This window comes from Phacochoerus africanus, chromosome 2, assembly GCF_016906955.1.
Source record: "Phacochoerus africanus isolate WHEZ1 chromosome 2, ROS_Pafr_v1, whole genome shotgun sequence".
In the NCBI taxonomy this organism is placed as follows: Eukaryota; Metazoa; Chordata; class Mammalia; order Artiodactyla; family Suidae; genus Phacochoerus; species Phacochoerus africanus.
This window is the reverse complement of record NC_062545.1, coordinates 182,817,663-182,834,900: the sequence shown is the minus strand read 5'-3', so window position 1 is coordinate 182,834,900 and position 17,238 is coordinate 182,817,663. Positions and strand designations below refer to the sequence as shown.

Sequence of the window (17,238 nt, the reverse complement as noted above, 5' to 3'; positions counted from 1 at the left end):
TTGTATATTTGTAAAGATTTCTAAATTTTAACTGAATACAATAGGAAAGCTCCCTCAGAGGAGAAAAATGGTGCTTAAAATGACAGAGACTGAACCGAGCGAGCCCACTGATGCCCGTTTCTTCACAATAGAGGGCATTTTATTCACATTTTGGTTCTGAGTTGTGCCTTGAGGGGCTTTTCCGCCACATCAGTATTCATGAGCATTGATGGAAAATAGCAATCACCTGCTTCTTTAGTGCACTCTCTTGAAAGACAAGGAATTTACCGCTATTTAAAGCTAAGGGTCTAGTGTCTGTGTCCTCACAAGAAGGAAAATAAAGATCAATTTAAGACTTGAGTTGTGCAGGGGGAGGAAGGATTGGGTTTGGGATTAGCAGGGCCAGACTAGTGTATGGAAAGTGAATAAACAACAAGGTCCTACTGTATAGAACAAAGAACTATATTCACTATCCTGTAATAAAACATAATGGAAAAGAATATGAAAAAGAATAGACGTGTAAGTGAATTACTTTACAGCAGAATTTAACACAACATTGTAAATCGGCTATATTTCAGTAAAGTAAAAAAAAAAAAAAAAAGCCTTAAAGCTGCTTTTTGGAGATTCATTTTGATGATCAACTTGCCAGGTTTTTGTTTTGGATTTTTAGATTCCTTTTTGAGGGGAGAAGGGGTCACCCAGATAGACATTGCTGGATTATGAAGGACCTCTGAGACAATAATCATGTCTAGTCTTTTATAGTTTTTTTCCTTCTAAAATGTGGCTGATTTAATACATGCTGAGTCTATTTTAGAAAGCTTAAAGTTCTTCCTGTCACTATCTTGAAGAGGTCAAATGTCACAAAACTATCCCTCTCTTCCTCTCTGCTGACCTGTAGAACATGCTCACTTAGCAGAAGCCCTTTCCAGCTTCTTTTTGTCCCTCTCAAAAGCATTTGCCAGATTCTGCTTTGTAATTACTAGTCAAGTTTCCCCTCTCTGTCCCCATCCATCTCTCCCATGTGTGTAGCTGATGAACCACTTGAGGGCAGAGGGTATGTATGTTCTAGCTGTGTCCCTGACCACCCCAGGGCCCTGCTTTACACCTGGTGGTATTGTGTAAAGTTGAGGATTTGACCTGGAGCAGCAGGGGGATTTCCCTGGGAGGTCAGACCAGGAGTGAAGTGGGCTGTCTGATGAGTCCATCAGGGTGACTGGACTTTGATGTGTCCAATCAGTAGGCCTGAATTCTCCAAGTCAGTATGTCACTTCAAGACAGGTAGCCTGGGGCAAGGCACTTGCCTTCTCTGAGCCTTCTTCCCTCAGTTCTAAGGAGGGATGCCTGCCTTGACCATTTTTCATGATGTTGTGTGATTCAAATGGCCACTTGTCCAGGAAAGTACAAACTACAATGATACCCCATTTATCCAGTATTACCCAGAACCTGCATTAGTATATTTCCTAATACCTGAGTCTCATACCCCACTTAGTGGCAAACTTAAAAGAAAAAGAAGAGTTTAATCATTGGGGATTGAAAAAATTTTATTAAAGTTTTACCCTATCAAAGAGTATAGTAAACATTATAAGGCTGTTCTTTCTTTCTTTTTTTTTTTGAGCTGCACCCACAGCATATGGAAGTTCCCAGGCTAGGGGTTATATCGAAGCTATGGCTGCCGGCCTATGCCACAGCAACTCCAGATCCAAGTCACATCTTCGACCTACACTGCAGCTTATGCAACACCAGATCCTTAATCCACTGAGCAAGGCCAGGGATCAAACCCGAGTCCTCATGGATGCTAGTCGGGTTCCTTACCTCCGAGCCACAACAGGAACTCCTATAAGGTTGTTCTTGATCATTTAAAATCTTCTTGGTCTGTCAGCTATTCTGTGTCATAAGAGCCGTGCCCTCAGGATTTATTTAGCAACACATAGATCAATGTGCTTTACCCAATGCCTTAACACTAAATAACCCGGTCTGTTAGGTTTGGAGTACATAGGTCTTTTTTAAAAATTATACGGTTTTCATTTAAAATTTTTATTTTTTTATTTTTATTTATTTTATTTTATTTTATTTTATTTTTTTTTTGGTCTTTTTTTTTTTTGCTATTTCTTGGGCTGCTTCCACGGCATATGGAGGTTCCCAGGCTAGGGGTTGAATCGGAGCTGTAGCCACAGGCCTATGCCAGAGCCACAGCAACGCGGGATCCGAGCCGTGTCTGCAACCTACACCAGCTCATGGCAACGACGGGAACTCCTCATTTAAAATTTAAAAAATTTTATTTATTTATTTATTTATTTATTTTGCTTTACAGGGCTGCACCCATGGCATATGGAGGTTACCAGGCTAAGGGTCACATCGAAGCTACATCTGCCAGCTTACACCACAGCCACAGCAAAGCAGGATCCAAGCCTCGTCTGTGACCTACACCACAGTTCATGGCAATGCCAGATCCTTAACCCATTGAGCAAGGCCAGGGATCGAACCCGCAACCTCATGGTTCCTAGTCGGATTTGTTTCCACTGTGCCACGACGGGAACTCTAAAAAAATTATGTAGTTTTTAAAAAAGTTTTTTTAAGTGCAAAAAGTTACACTGTTCTTTGTTTCAGGGAAGATAATTAATGTCTTTTCTCAATCCTTTTTGGACTTAGCTTGAAGTGCCCCTGTTGTTTAGTTGCTGCCTCTAATCTGTAGTGGGTTGGGAAGCAGGAAAATGCAGCTTATAATAAATCAGGCCTTTGAGAATAACTCCTGAATTGGGTTGGTAGCATTTCTATAAGAGGAGTTCATGAGCTTTAGGATGCTTTCCTCAGCTTTGGGCACTTGCCTGTAGCCTGATTGTCTACTGGGCTGTAGATCACTGAGGCCAAGAGAGAAGGAACCTCCTTGTCAGTGAGGCTCATACTGTCTCTGAAGTGGGTGTATTTGTATGAGGTCTCAGTGTCCCTTGAATCTGGTGCAGTAAAGTCTTAGAAGTTGGTTAGAGTTAAATCCCAGACCATAGATGTCTTTGTCACTGTTCAGGGGAGAGTCAAATTGAGATGCAGAGGACCCCCACCCCCAACCCTGAGTGACCTGTGTGGGTAATCCTCACCGAGTTGACCTCTGTTAGAAGTAAATTCCGAAGGGCTCTTTCCAGTGTCCTGTATCAAAACTGATACCTCGAGAAGACCCAGCAGAGATGGCAGAGTCAAGTATAAAGGATGTGAAAGTCTCAAGACAAGCACCTCCCTTTTGAAATAGGAGCTTCCTTCTGTTCAACTCATTAGCTGTGGCAGCGAGGGACTCCCATTTCATTCAGGTCATCCACTGATTCCCTAAGAGAGAGAAAAATGGCAGTTGGGTCCCTAGAAGTTCCCGTTGTGGTTCAGGGAGTTAAGAACCTGACTAGTATTTTTTTTTTCTTTTTTTGTCGTCTTAGGGCTGCATCCATGGCATGTGGAGGTTCCCAAGCTAGGAGTCCAATCGGAGCTATAGCCACCGGCCTATGCCACAGCCACAGCAATGCCAGATCCTAGCCTCGTCTGTGACCTATACCATGGCTCACATGGCAACATCAGATCCTTAACTCACTGAGCGAGGCCAAGGATCAAACCCACATTCTCATGGGTACTAGCCGGGTTTGTTAACCACTGAGCCATGATGGAACTCCCTGACTAGTATTCACCAGGATTTGTGTTCAATCCCTAGCCTCGTTCGGTGGGTTAAGGATCTGGCGTTGCTGTGAGCTATGGGGTAGGTCGCAGATGTGTCTGGGATCCCAAGTTGCTGTGGTGTAGGCCAGAACCTGCAGCTCTGGTTCAACCTCTAACTAGGGAACTTCCATATGCACGAGCATGGACCTAAAAAGACAAAAAAAAAAAAGAGTTGAGTCTCTAAATGCAGCAGACTCAATCCACTTCTCTGCCACTGAGCTGCTGCACAGATCCCCGGGGGAGATAGGCTCCTGGGCCTCCTACCGTCACTGCAGCAGCACTACCCACTTGGCTGGCTCCATCACTCTCACAGCCAGTTGCTTTGCTTGAAAATACGGCTCTATTTCTTTGCAAAAGTGGTGAGAATAGTCACCCCATTACTGTTCCTGTTAGTGGTGTTAACTACCACTTGTTGAATACCTAACAAGTCTCATTATACAACTCTCATCTCCCTAAAGGTGCTGTGGGCGAGGTGGTAGTATAAGGAACATAAGATACGTGGGATGCCCTTAGCACAGTACCTGCCTGACCCCCTGTGATGGTCCCTGGGAACAGGAGCTCCATGGTGGCTCTTAATCACCAGCGCCCAGCATAGGGCCTGGCACATAGCAGATGCCCAATAAATATCTGTTGAATTAATCATAAAGATTAGTTGTTAGATATTCCCATTTTTAGAGATGAGCAAACTAATGCTTGAAGGGGTTTAGTAATTGAACCAGTTCACAGGACCAAGTGAGTAGCTGAGCCAGAGTCAGAACCTAGATCTAGCAGATTCCAGAGTAGAGCCTTTGCTGCTCACTCTCCTCTTAGCTACCCACCCTGAGAGGAAGCCATGATTCTGGTAGGAAGTAATAGATGCTGGGGAGTGAGATGCCCTGAGAGGGAGAGGCTTGGGTATGTGATGTTTGTGGGCTGGCTGGTTGGGAAGATGGCCTTGCCCCTGGTGACCAAAGCTGGATGCCACAGTGCCTGAAGCCCATCTCTGATTCTGGCAGGACCTGGTTCTTCCCCAGGATTTTCTGTGATTTGTCAGCTATGAAACCTTAAAATTCTATGATCTTTTAATCCTTCATTTATTATACCACCCTGGCTCTTTAGCAGATGCCCTCCATCCCTTAACAGACTTCTGCTTTGGCTCCATAAATATGCTGATTTTTTAGTCTGTGTGATCTAAAGGAATATGATTTTGGAAAGCAATTTCAAGTAATCAAAATGAATGTGGTAGAGGAATCACATATATTTTGGGAGAGGGTGGTAAATTGCAAGCATATACAATTTTATGACATATGAATCTCAATAAATTCTTCTCCTTTGCATCGATTTGCATGAATAAGACATGATTTCTTTCCTTTATTGTTTAGATAACTATTGAGATTTGCTGCTTCTCCAAATTCAATTCAGATTTTTTTTTTCTGTCACCTATATTTAAACTCTTAGGCAATGTTTTGTAATGATGTCCAAAGAGACCTATAGCAGCACACATTATAAATTTACCAACTTCGTATTTACATATGGGCTTCTGTATAAATAGGCACCACATTATCAAACTAGTATTATTTTGAGAAGAAATACCATCTCTTTCTCCTCCATGGTGAGATCACATAAATTTAAGTTATAGAAGAATATACTTGGCCATAAAGACAACCATTTTACCCCTTTAACCAAAGTAATACCCCAATTCTGAGTAGTTACTTGAATAAAACTCAGGTTCTTTTCTACTTCAGTCAAGGTAATTGTATTTTTAAGAATTCAGGAGAATACTTCCCAAGGTTCTTTTATCCTTTGTGTTTGCTATTGATTTCTGCTTGTTTATAAAATTATAAGGGCCTTGGGAGATAACTATCATATACCTCCTCAAGACTATATTCAAGTCATCCTCCAAAGGTAGTGTGCTCTCTTCTAGAATATCTTAAGAGATGCAAGCTTCTTTGGAGCATTTGTTATGAAAGATTGATTACTTGGGGAGAGAGGATTAAGATGGTAGAATAGAAGGACTGGAGCTCAACTTCTCTCCTAAAAAATAACAAAATTCACAACTAAAGGCTGAGCAGTCTCCACCCAAATGGACCAGAAACCTTAAAAAAGATACCCTACTCCAGAAGAAAAAGAGAAGGCCACATCAAGAGGTAGGAGGGGCGATTTTGTGATATAAACAACCCCACACTTCTGGGGTGGGAAGCTCCACAGACTGAAAACTAACTGGTTCACAGAGACTCACCTATAGGAGTGAGAGTTCTGAGCCCCACATCAAACCCTCATGTGCAGGGACCCGGCACTGGGAGAAAGAGCCCCTGGAGCATCTGGCATTGAAGGCCAGTGGGGCTTGTGCACAGGAGCTCCACAAGACTGGGGGAAACAGAGACCCCATTCTTAAAAGGCACACACGGACTTTCACGTGCACTGGGTCCCAGGGCAGGGTGAGGTCCCCATAGGAATCTGGGTCAAACCTGACTGCAGTTCTTGGAGGACCTCCTGGGAAAACAGGGGTGAATGTGGCTTGTTGTGAGGGACGGACATTGAAAGCAAAGCTCTTAGGAATATTCAACAGCTGCCTTTCTTTGGAGGTGGCCATTTTGGGAAAATCTGGCCCCACCCATCCGTCAGTGCTGAGAAGCCCCAGGGCAAACAACAATCCAGGTGGGATCACAGCCCCACCCCTGAGTAAACATGCTACCTAAAGACCCCCTCAGGCGCACAGCTTCCTCTAATCCCATCTGGAGACTTAGCCCCACCCACCAGAGGGATTAGAATCAGCTCCACCTACCAGTGGGCAGGCATCACACCCCCCATCAGGAAGCCTACAGCAAACCCCCATATCGCCTTCAGCCACATGGGAGGCAGACACCACAAGTAAGAGAGGCTACAACTCTATTCTCTGTAAAAAGGTCACCACACCAAAAATGTATAAAAGTGAAAAGACAGAGAACTATAACTCAGATGAGGAAGAAAGGAAAAACCACAGAAAATCAGCTAAGTGAGGAGGAGATTCTCAGCCTCCAGGAAAAAGACTTTAAATTGTTGATGCTGAAGATGATGCAAGACATTGGAAATAAACTGGAGGCAAAGATAGATAACTTACAGGAAACATTGACCAAAGAGATACAAGATATAAAACTTCAACAAGAAGAGATGCAAAATACAGTAACTGAAATAAAAAACTCACTAGAAGCAGCTAACAGCAGAGTACAGGAGGCAGAAGAACGAATAAGCGAGGTGGAGGACATGTTAGAAAAAATTATGAACGTGGAACAGAAAAGAGAAAAAAGATTGAAAACAAATGAAGAGAGTCTCAGAGAACTCTGGGATGATGTTAAATGCATCAACATCCATATTATAGGGGTGCCAGAAGGAGGAGAGGCAGAAAGGGACAGAAAAAATATTCCAAGAGATAATAGCCGAAAACTTCCTTCACACGGGAAAGGAACCACTCACTCAAATCCAGGAAGCACAACGAGTACCATATAAAATAAACCCAAGGAGGAATATACCGAGATACATATTAATCAAACTGACCAAAATTAAAGACAAAGAGAAAATCTTGAAAGCAGCTACGGAAAAGAAACAACATACAAGGGAACCCCAATAAGGTTATCGGCAGATTTTTCAGCAGAAACTCTGCAGGCCAGAAGGGAGTGGCATGATATGCTTAACATGATGAAAGGAAAAAACCTCCAACCAAGATTACTTTACCCAGCAAGGCTCTCATTCAGATTTGAAGGAGAAATCAAAACCTTCACAGATAAGCAAAAGTTGGGAGAATTCAGCAACACTAAACCAGCCTTACAACAAATACTAAAGGAACTTCTCTAGGCAGAAAAGAAAAGCCTGCAACAGGGAACAAAAATTCCACAAATGGCAAGGCTCACCAGTAAAGACATATATATAGTAAAGATATGAAATCATCCATGCACAATTATACCACCAAAATCAGAAATCATGAGAAGAGGTGGGTACAAATGCAGGACACTGGAAATGAACTTGCAGTTAAGAGACCAACAACTTAAAACAATCTCATATACATATAGACTCTTATATCAAAACTTCAGAATAACTGCAAACCAAAAATCTACAATTGACACACAAACAAGGAATCTCTGGAGGAGAAATATATCTCATAGTAAATAAGTGCATAATCCACCATGAAGGGGGTCATTTGACATCATTCTTGGAATGCTGAAGTCTTCTTAGATCTGATTCTGATTTCCTCTCCATCAAAGAATTTATGATAATTATAATTAAATAATGCAACTGTACAATTAAGTAATACAGTTCTACAATTGTATTATTAATAACCATTTCTCTCCATTGTACAATGTAAGGTCTGTAATGTCTTATCACATCACCTAGAATGGTGTAATGCCTATATTGAAGAATCAATAAGATGTAACAAATTGTGAGGACATATTTATATAGTTACACTATTTTTTAACCAATTTATGCATTTTATATTTTACTTATTTTCAGAGGGTGTATTATTTTTGTTATTCTTTTTTTTTTTTGTCTTTTGTTGTTGTTGTTGTTGTTGTTGTTGTTGCTATTTCTTGGGCCGCTCCCGCGGCATATGGAGGTTCCCAGGCTAGGGGTTGAATCGGAGCTGTAGCCACCAGCCTACGCCAGAGCCACAGCAACACGGGATCTGAGCCGCGTCTGCAACCTACACCACAGCTCACGGCAACGCCGGATCGTTAACCCACTGAGCAAGGGCAGGGACCGAACCCACAACCTCATGGTTCCTAGTCAGATTCGTTAACCACTGCGCCATGACGGGAACTCCTATTTTTGTTATTCTTACCAGTTAGGTTATTCTTTTTATTATGCTATATAAAATATTTAATGGTATATAAGGCTTTCTTCTTTATAAATTTTAGTTGCATAATATATACAATTTTAATATAATGCTAATTTTTAAAGAAAAATTGAAATGTAATAGGTAATACTAAATAGTAAAGATGAAAGCCATACAAAATGAGATAAAGTATAGAATAAATTTTCTATTTGTCTCAGCATATTTTCCATTCTACTTCTTCAGAGGGAGTCACTTAATCTGTTTCTTAAGGTCCATGATATAATAATCTGTGTGAATGTAATTGCATTTAAATATATATTTTTTATTCTGTAAAAAAATAAAAATAAAAAACTGGTAAAAAAAAAAAAAAGATCGTTTACTTGGGAAGTTTTTCCTATTATCTAACCTAACATCTTTCTTTTCTGGAGAAATAAAAGGAACTAAGAGTTCAAAATCTATATTTTTCTGAGTCTATAAAGAGAGTTTTGCTGTGTAATTTTCCCCCTCAAGGTTGTATAAATATTGATTTTGATGTTAGTTAGTATTGGTGACACTGGTGTGTCAAAAAATCAGCCCAGCCCCGGAGTTCCCGTCGTGGCTCAGCGGAAACCAATCTGACTAGTATCCGTGAGGATGTGGGTTTGATCTCTGACCTTGCCCAGTGGATCAAGGATCCAGTGTTGCCGTGAGCTATGATGTAGATCAAAGATGGGGCTTGGATCTGGTGTTGCTGTGGCTGTGGTGCAGGCTGGCAGCTGTAGCTCTGATTCGACCCCTAGCCTGGGAACTTCCATATGCACCTGGTGTAGCCTTAAAAAAAAAAAAGAAAAGAAAAAACAAAGAACAATCAGCCCATTTTCCCTTCAGTGCTTTAGAAAAATGAAGGAAGAAGGGAACAAAAAACAGGGTCTGTGACTCCCTTCCAGACTGTCAGGACTCTTAACAAGTGATTCTGGATGAGTTTGCTCCTTAAGGCTGTGGAAACTAATATGAATTTATCTTGGATTGTTTATTTTTAGGTGCATTTTGACCAATTTAAAGAAGCATTAATACTTATCTTGTCTAGAACTCTATCAAATGAGGAACACTTTCAAGAACCAGGTAAGGACACTAACATCTCTTCACTCTGCTTTACAAGTTGTCCAGGGAAGAATTTGGAGACCTTGAAGCATGTCTGTGAAAGATTTGGGGCATCTGCCTCCCACAGACGGAGCAGTTATTTTCAGTGACTTGCCTTTTGACATTGTCATAAAAGCCTTGCAGCTGTTGCACCCTAAAATGAGACTTCTCTCCCACAACAGTGAATTATGGAAGTAATCAGTGGATTGTTCTGAGGCGCTAGGTCAGATGGTGTGGCCATAACTCATTTGTGGAATAAGCAGAGTGGAGCGGAATGGTCCTTCCTCCTTCCTCATTTCCTGTGAACCTGCACCCATCTGAACTGAGCGGGGGCAGGGTGGGAATTTGGTGTGAAAGAAGAAGGCTGGCCAATGTAGAGAGAATTTTATTCAGTCTCAGTGTGTGGATAACCAACCCTCTGTTATAGACACGATCACATTACAGTTGTTTTTCCATCTCCTCCTCTCAAGCGATGCTTCCTGATAAACCAAATTGTTCATATTTGTATTTTCAGTGCCTAGTAGAATGCTTAGCCCGTAGTAAGTATTCAATGAATGTAGTGAAATGACTTAATATTATATTTCATCAATTTTTTAAAGGCACCATAGATTATGACACACCATTATCTTAGATATCTCCATGAAGAAAAATGATTCCCAATGGTAATGGTAAAATGCCATGATCATAAGACACATCATAATTTAAGAATGTTCAAATCCAAGGGTGTGTGTGGTGGAGGGGGAGGTTATGTCTCAGAATCAACAAAATATGATAAATATTTAAGGGGAAGTCTAAACAGTGCTGACATTTATATTATAATACAGTCCGGTCTTATTTATTTATTTTTTATTTCGCTCTTTATAGCTGCTAGTTGCTAGCCTACACCACAGCCACTGGAACATCAGATCTGAGCCACATCTGCGACCTGCACCACAGCTCATGGCAGCACAGGAATCCTTAACCCATTAAGTGAGCCCGGGGATTGAACCTGTGTCCTCATGGATACTAGTTGGTTTCGTTTCCACTGAGCCGTAATGGGAACTCCACAGTCCAGTTTTTTAAAAAGAAAAGAAATCCGTTGTTATCAGGGGCTAGGGTTAGAAGTTGACTATAAAGAGACACAAGGGAATTTGGGGATTGCTGGTACTATTTTAAATCTTGATCGTGGTGATAATTACAGATTTTACCAGTTTTTCTAACACATAGAATTGCTCACTAAAATGGTGGAATTTGTTCAATGTAAAGTGTATCTCAATAGGAGCTCCCGTTGCGGCTCAGTGGGTTACAAACCCAACTACTATCCATGAGGATGCAAGTTCTATCCCTGTTCTCACCTAGTGGGTTAAGGATCTGGTGTTGCTGTTAGCTGTGGTGTAGGTCGCAGATGCTGCTCAGATCTGGCGTGGCTGTGGCTGTGGCTGTGGGCCAGCAGCTGCAACTCTGGTTTGACCCCTAGCCTGGGAACATCCATATGCCACAGGTGCTTCACTGAAAAGAAGAAAAAAAAAATTAGACCTCAATAAACCTGATTCTTAAAAAGAGAACATTGAAGATACAGTCCAGTTTTGAGACTGAGGAAAAATCATCAATGTTTTGTCACCATAAGGAGTCATTCAGTGTGACCTGTTTTGAAGAAGTGGAGATGGAAATACATGTCTTATCCTCACTGGTGATCTAGTTTTTCACTGTGATTCTGGAATGCTCCAGATTTGAGCCCTATGCATGAACTCTGTACTTAGCAGCATTTTGGATTCCAGATTGAGACTCCCCCTTTTTGCTAAGGTCATTGTCAACTTTGAGGCTTGCCAGAGCTCTCTGCATGCTCCCAGTGTGGCCTGGAGGGAGGTGGTTGCATTGTAGCGATTTTTTCCAATGAAAAATATAATTGCTGTAGGTGACCATGGACTTTTGTTCTTAGGGCATCTCACATTTTGCTGGTGGTTTTACTTTTCTAAGGTTGTCTCCTAACAGCAGTGTGAGATGCAGGGCCCCTGACCATCACCTCAACCATTTTAGTGACTATGAGCAAAGGCAATGTAAGCTTAGGTTCAGTGTTCTTCTCTGTGCTTATAAAGGGTGTTTGGGTAGGTTTGGAACGGGCAGCTCTGCCACTAGTCCTTTTGCTGCCCTTTTTTCAAAACCTGTCCAGTCACCTGCCAGAAAATTGTCATATTAAGTACATAGGTTGATGGTGACCACAAATATGAAGGGTGTCCCAGAGAGCTGTGCAGTGTTGGCATCTGAATAATAGGATGAGGAGGTAGACAGGGAGTGGCTGGCTGAGCTTGGTAATAGTTTGGAGGGAAGGTTTATGAATCCATCTCCAGACAGTGGCTTCAGAGTTGTGTGTGTGCCTCACTGCTGGGCAGCCAAGGCCATCATTTCAACAAGTCTTCCATGGCAACACGTAGGGGGATTTTTATAGTTCACTGTGTGCTCCATCCTTTGGGTGGGCTGCAGCAATCTTTGTTACATCGCTGCCCCAAGTCAGTGCAAGGAAACCACAAAGTACTTATTGATAGCAGGTCACCCAGTATGTATGTGACTTTTCCACACTTGGTCTGGTAGGATAAAAACTAGGATTGAGCCTGTGCCTTAGGAGTGGTTTTTTGTTTGTTTGTTTGTTTGTTTGGGGATGGGGCATGCAGCAGCTTGGTGTGGGATCTCAGTTCCCAGACTAGGGGTTGAACCTGGCTGCAGTGGTGACAGCATTGAGTCCTCATCACTAGACCCCCAGGGAACTCCCAAGAATGTGTTACCTCATATGAGGCTAGGAGTTGTTCCTTATTTGTTCCTGAGCATCTCTGCCTTTTCTGCCTTTTGCCCATCGCTCCCCGGCCCTTCCAGTGGTTTCTGGGGGTCATAGATTTCTTTCCACTCACACATTCTCCCACCCACTGGTAAAATGTGACTCCACTCCCACAGGCTGCCTCGCTTGGCTGGCAAGAGATAAAGAAGAGCCAGGACTCAAATGCTGTATAGCAAGAGGCCACTTAGGTTCAGCCCCTCCTTCCCCTTTAGGAAAATAACCATCCCTTAAATCCTAGACCACATGATTGTGGGGCTGGAGCGAATGCTGCCATTTTATCCATGAGCACACTGAGTCTCCTCGAGAGTAGCAGAGGAAAAGGCTGGTCCTCTCTCACCAAGGGATGGGACTCTAGCAGGCTTTCCTCTGAGGATGTTCACCCTCAGATGGGTAACCTGGAGGCAGCCCAGCCCTGCATCAGTGCAGCCTGGCCAGAGAGATTCTGACAAGTGGCCAGAGGCAGGAGGAGTAGGAGCAGGTTTCCCCTGATCATTAGCGACAGGGACGCCCAAGTCCTCGGCATTATTTGACTACTCGGTACTTAATTCATCTTCTGCCCTAAGGCAACAGGGCTGTGCTCTTTTTATCTTGCTTTCTGAAATCAGTGGACAGATTGGACTTTGGGAGAAAAGATTACCCTAAACTATGGTATTGTATAATATCCGGGATTTTACAAGTTCAAAGTATCAGATGCTGCCCCTGACTATAACAGAGAAAATCCAGCCTGATGTGGTCGAAAGACCCTGGAACCAGGAGTTAGGAAATACCAGCTCTGCCCCTCTAAATGGGTGGCCTTATCCATCACAACCTCTGTGCTTTGGTTACTTCATATGTGACAGTAGTTGTACTGGAAAATACAGTCCATCCAGTTCCAAGATTGAATTGTGTTGTCTCCTACTATCTAAATGACACCTACATTTACAGAAAAGCTAGCTTGGTTTCTGGAAGATTTCAACCAACATGAATCAACACTATGAGATTCTGCTTCCTAATGACAAATGCCCAGTATATTTTATGCATTCATATTCTTCTAATAAAAGGTAGTTATATATAAACAGTTCACAAACAAAGGTATAATAGAATATGAAAGGAGATGGAAGTAGGTCATTATTTCCATAGTCTTGGGGTCTGCCATTCATAACGTCTATGAGATACAGTTTATTTTTAAAATTAGAGGGAATGGACTAGGTGATTTTTGGCATCTTTTTTTTAATCTCTCATGTTGATGATTCTAAGACATAGGAGAGAATGTTTCCCCTAAAAAGCAATAACAACAGCAATAGCAACAGCAGTACAATGAAAAATATGAGATTCAGATAAGGACAGCATAGTGGATTGGGGATATAAGGAATCCTCCGGAAACTCCAAACTGATTTGCATCACTGGTTCCTAGCCCCTTCACATCTCTGTGTGCAATTTAATTTTTAAATTATTTTCCAAAAATAAGGGAGAGACAGGGACTTAATTATTCAGTTTGCCAAGGCTTTGGATTATAGGGTTTTTGTAATGGAAATGCTGGCACAGGCTCTAAGCTGCATGGCACCAACACGCTGTCTAGATCTGCTCCCCAGAGGTTTTGTCCTTGTCTGATGCATCTTGCATTAGATTTCTGTTCTGTAGTAGATGTTAGCATAATGCAGGAAGCACTTTCTTTTCCTGATATGGTTAATGTAAAACATCTTTGTTTATCTGGTGAGGGAAAAACTCAGGTTAGGAAAAGCCAAATCACTGAAAAAATAAGGCAAGGCATGGTTTGGGTGCACATGATTGGGCTTTTGGGAGTAAGAAACATTGCTAATTCTAGAAACTGCCCTACTTCTAATTATCTTCCTTCTGTTTTGAAGACGTTCTAAATATAATCAATGGCCATCTCTCCATTCACTCAGCAGTATGCATTGCAGCAGATCTTACTGTCAGGCAGCAGACTAGATCCTGGTTTGCAGTGATTGAGGATTTGTGTTTGTGATTGTATTGAGGGGCCTTGGACCCAGCCCTGAACTCTGGCTGAGACGCCTTGTTTTTAGGAGATACACACAGATGGCCCAACAGGCGTGTTCACTTATCCTGTCTCTGGTTGAGTAAGATAAGTAAGAACTTAGTCTGTGGTTCCCTTGGTATATATAAGATGCTAACAGTGAGGACCAGAACATTGCTTCAAAAGTTAAAGCCAAGGTAAAATCACTTAACAACCACCACCATCAAAAGACGGTGTGAGGACTATTTCCTAAGGTTGGAGGGAGTTGGAAACACTCATACTCACTGGTGGTCATGTGAAATGATAGGACCTTGCTGGAATTATGCAAAACTGTAAGCACCCAAAACTATAAAAATGCTCTTGGCCAATCGATGCCACTTTCAGATTTTAGGCTCTGGAAATAACTGTAGATGTGCACAAAGATGTGTGTTTAAAGATAGTCCTTTAAAATAGTAATAGATAAAGCATAAATATTTGACAATGACTTGATTAGGCAAATTATGATGTATCTGTATAATCAAAGACTAAGCAACTATTCAACTGTGCTCTAGATAAGAATACTTATTGTGATGATAATTTTATAAAGAGTAAGAAGTGTACAAAAAAAGATACTCCTGTTATTTAACATTAAATAGGGCTGGTAAGGATTTTGTGTGTGTGGTTTTTTTTTTTTTTTTCTTTGATCTTTCAAGGGCCCCACATGTGGCATATGGAGGTTCCCAGGCTAGGGGTCTAATTGGAGCTGTAGCTGCTGGCCTACACCACAGCCACAGTAATGCCAGATCCAAGCTGCGTCTGCCACCTACAGCACAGCTTACAGTAAAGCTGGATCCTTAACCCACTGAGCAAGACCAGGGATTGAACCCACATCCTCATGGATGCTAGTCGGGTTCATTAATGGCTGAGCCACGACAGGGATTCCCCAGGCTGGTAAGAATTTTGATAGCAAAATTGTTTGCAAGTTGTGCCAGTGTATGTTTATTTCAATTCCAGCATATGGGAAGATTTCCAAACCAGGGACATGAAAGTGAAACCCTCCTACTGGGGGTCTTAGGAATTGGTGTGTCCTCTCATATTGGCCTTTCGATGAAGGGAATGGCGATGACAAGGAAGAGAAAATTAGGGCAAGAATGAGATGGAGGCAGCTTCATTTTCTGAGATGAGGGGCTGGGTAGCATCACTGCCTTTGCCAGTAACCTCATCCATCACAACAGATGGGGTCAGGGAGCCTGGAACTGTGAGGCTGTCCCTAACTCTGCACCATTGGCACTGAGTCTGGGTGGAAGGACCCAGTGGGGGGCAGCTGGAGCTTCCAGGACAGGAGCTACCTGAAAGAATAGCGACCTGGCCCCACGGAGCTCCTGTTGTTTTTCCTTCATCCAGATGAAGAGACCGAGCTTCATGGGCGCTTCTCACCTTGGTAAGGACTGAGGGTCCTGGTCTGTTTGAGTCCACAGCCCACAGGCTCTTTTTATGAAGCGCTGCTGCCCTGGAAACCGTTCAGACCAGCTGTGTAGGTGATTTTAACATGTAAAACACTTATAGAAAAATATGACCATGATCATGATTAAATCAGGAGCTATCAGCCCTACAGGTTGCACTGAATTAATAGAAAAAAATTTTCCATGAAAGTTGTTCCAAGCAGTTACTCCAAAGAAATGAGTTTTGGGTTGCACCTTGAAGAGTGAGGAGGATCTGTTTTGGTGATAAGTGAATTTTTGCCTTCTTCCCCCAAATGGCTCAAGATGCAGGGCCTTCTAACAGGGAACGGCAGGCTGATCCTCCCTTGAGAGGGCTGGGGAGCAGTCACATCACCATCAGCTGGAAGAGTGTCTCCTGGTGATGGATCTCCAACCTGCTTAAGGGCTTAGAGAGACCCTCTAGTCACACTGGTCAGCCTGGGAGTTGCAAGGCCACACATGTCCTCTGTCCTGAGCACCCTTGTGGGTTCTGACCTTCCCCTCCAAGCGCCCCTCTCAGCAAGGCTAACCAGAGCCACCCTATAACCTTGTGCCCAGAAGGCCCTGTGTTCCAGCAGGAAGCATGACTCTGATGGATAAGAACTCATGTGGAGACTGCTCCCAGAATTCCGTCATTGCATCCAGGGAGGACCCAAAGCTCCTGTTGACACCTGCAACTTAGGTGAAAATTCTGGAAGGGAGGCATGTTTGGGGAACAGGGTGCTGGTGACTGGGAAGCAGCTGCCTTGAAAAGGGCTGTACGCCCACAAGAGTGTGCAGTGAGAACCCTGCCTACTGGTGGTCTCCCATGGAGGCAGGGGTGTGCTGAGAGGTGAAAGGAATGGCCTGTAAAGTCTGAAACTTTCAAGTGTCACTTTTATGTTGTTCATTCTCTCTTGGCTTCTCCTCTTCTGCCCCCTCCTTGGGACATCTCTCTCCTCACCTGTTCTCCTTTCCATCTCTCCAACTCACCTTTACCCTCCTCTCCTCTCTTCCTTGGCCCTTTCCTCCATTCTTCCCTACCTCTTGGTCCCCAACCCATCTGTTCCTCCCGCCCCTCCCCCCCCCCCCCAACCAGGCCTCTAGCTCTCTGCCACCTTCTGTCCTCACCCCTCCTCTCTCAGTAGGTCTCCATCTCTTTTTTACTTCTTTCCTTCCTCTTCCCTTCCTTCTTCCTTCCCTCTCCCCACCCTTTTTTTATGCAGCATGTGAAAGTTCCCAGGCTAGGGGTCGAATCAGAGCTATACCACCAGATCCGAGCCACATCTGTAACCTACACCACAACTCATGGCAATGCTGGATCCTTAACCCACTGATCGAGGCCAGGGATCGAACCCCCATCCTCATGGATACCAGTTGGGTTCATTACTGCTGAGCCAAATGGGAACTCCTCCATCTCTTTCTGTCTCTCTGTGTC

At 43.0% G+C, this 17,238-nt stretch overlaps 1 protein-coding gene across 7 annotated transcripts in view; it reads left to right on the top strand.

Annotated features, from left to right (window-relative positions):
- Positions 1 to 17,238, top strand: part of NIN (ninein) — a 143,697-nt gene that overhangs the window by 48,597 nt on the left and 77,862 nt on the right. For 6 of the 7 annotated variants that reach the window (XM_047767300.1, XM_047767301.1, XM_047767307.1 and 3 more), the window contains one exon: positions 9,478 to 9,559. In XM_047767300.1, coding sequence (XP_047623256.1) covers positions 9,478 to 9,559 — 82 coding nt within the window. Of the gene's footprint in view, positions 1 to 9,477; positions 9,560 to 15,219; positions 16,504 to 17,238 lie in introns of those variants that run through there. The other variant, XM_047767304.1, reaches the window with a different exon arrangement.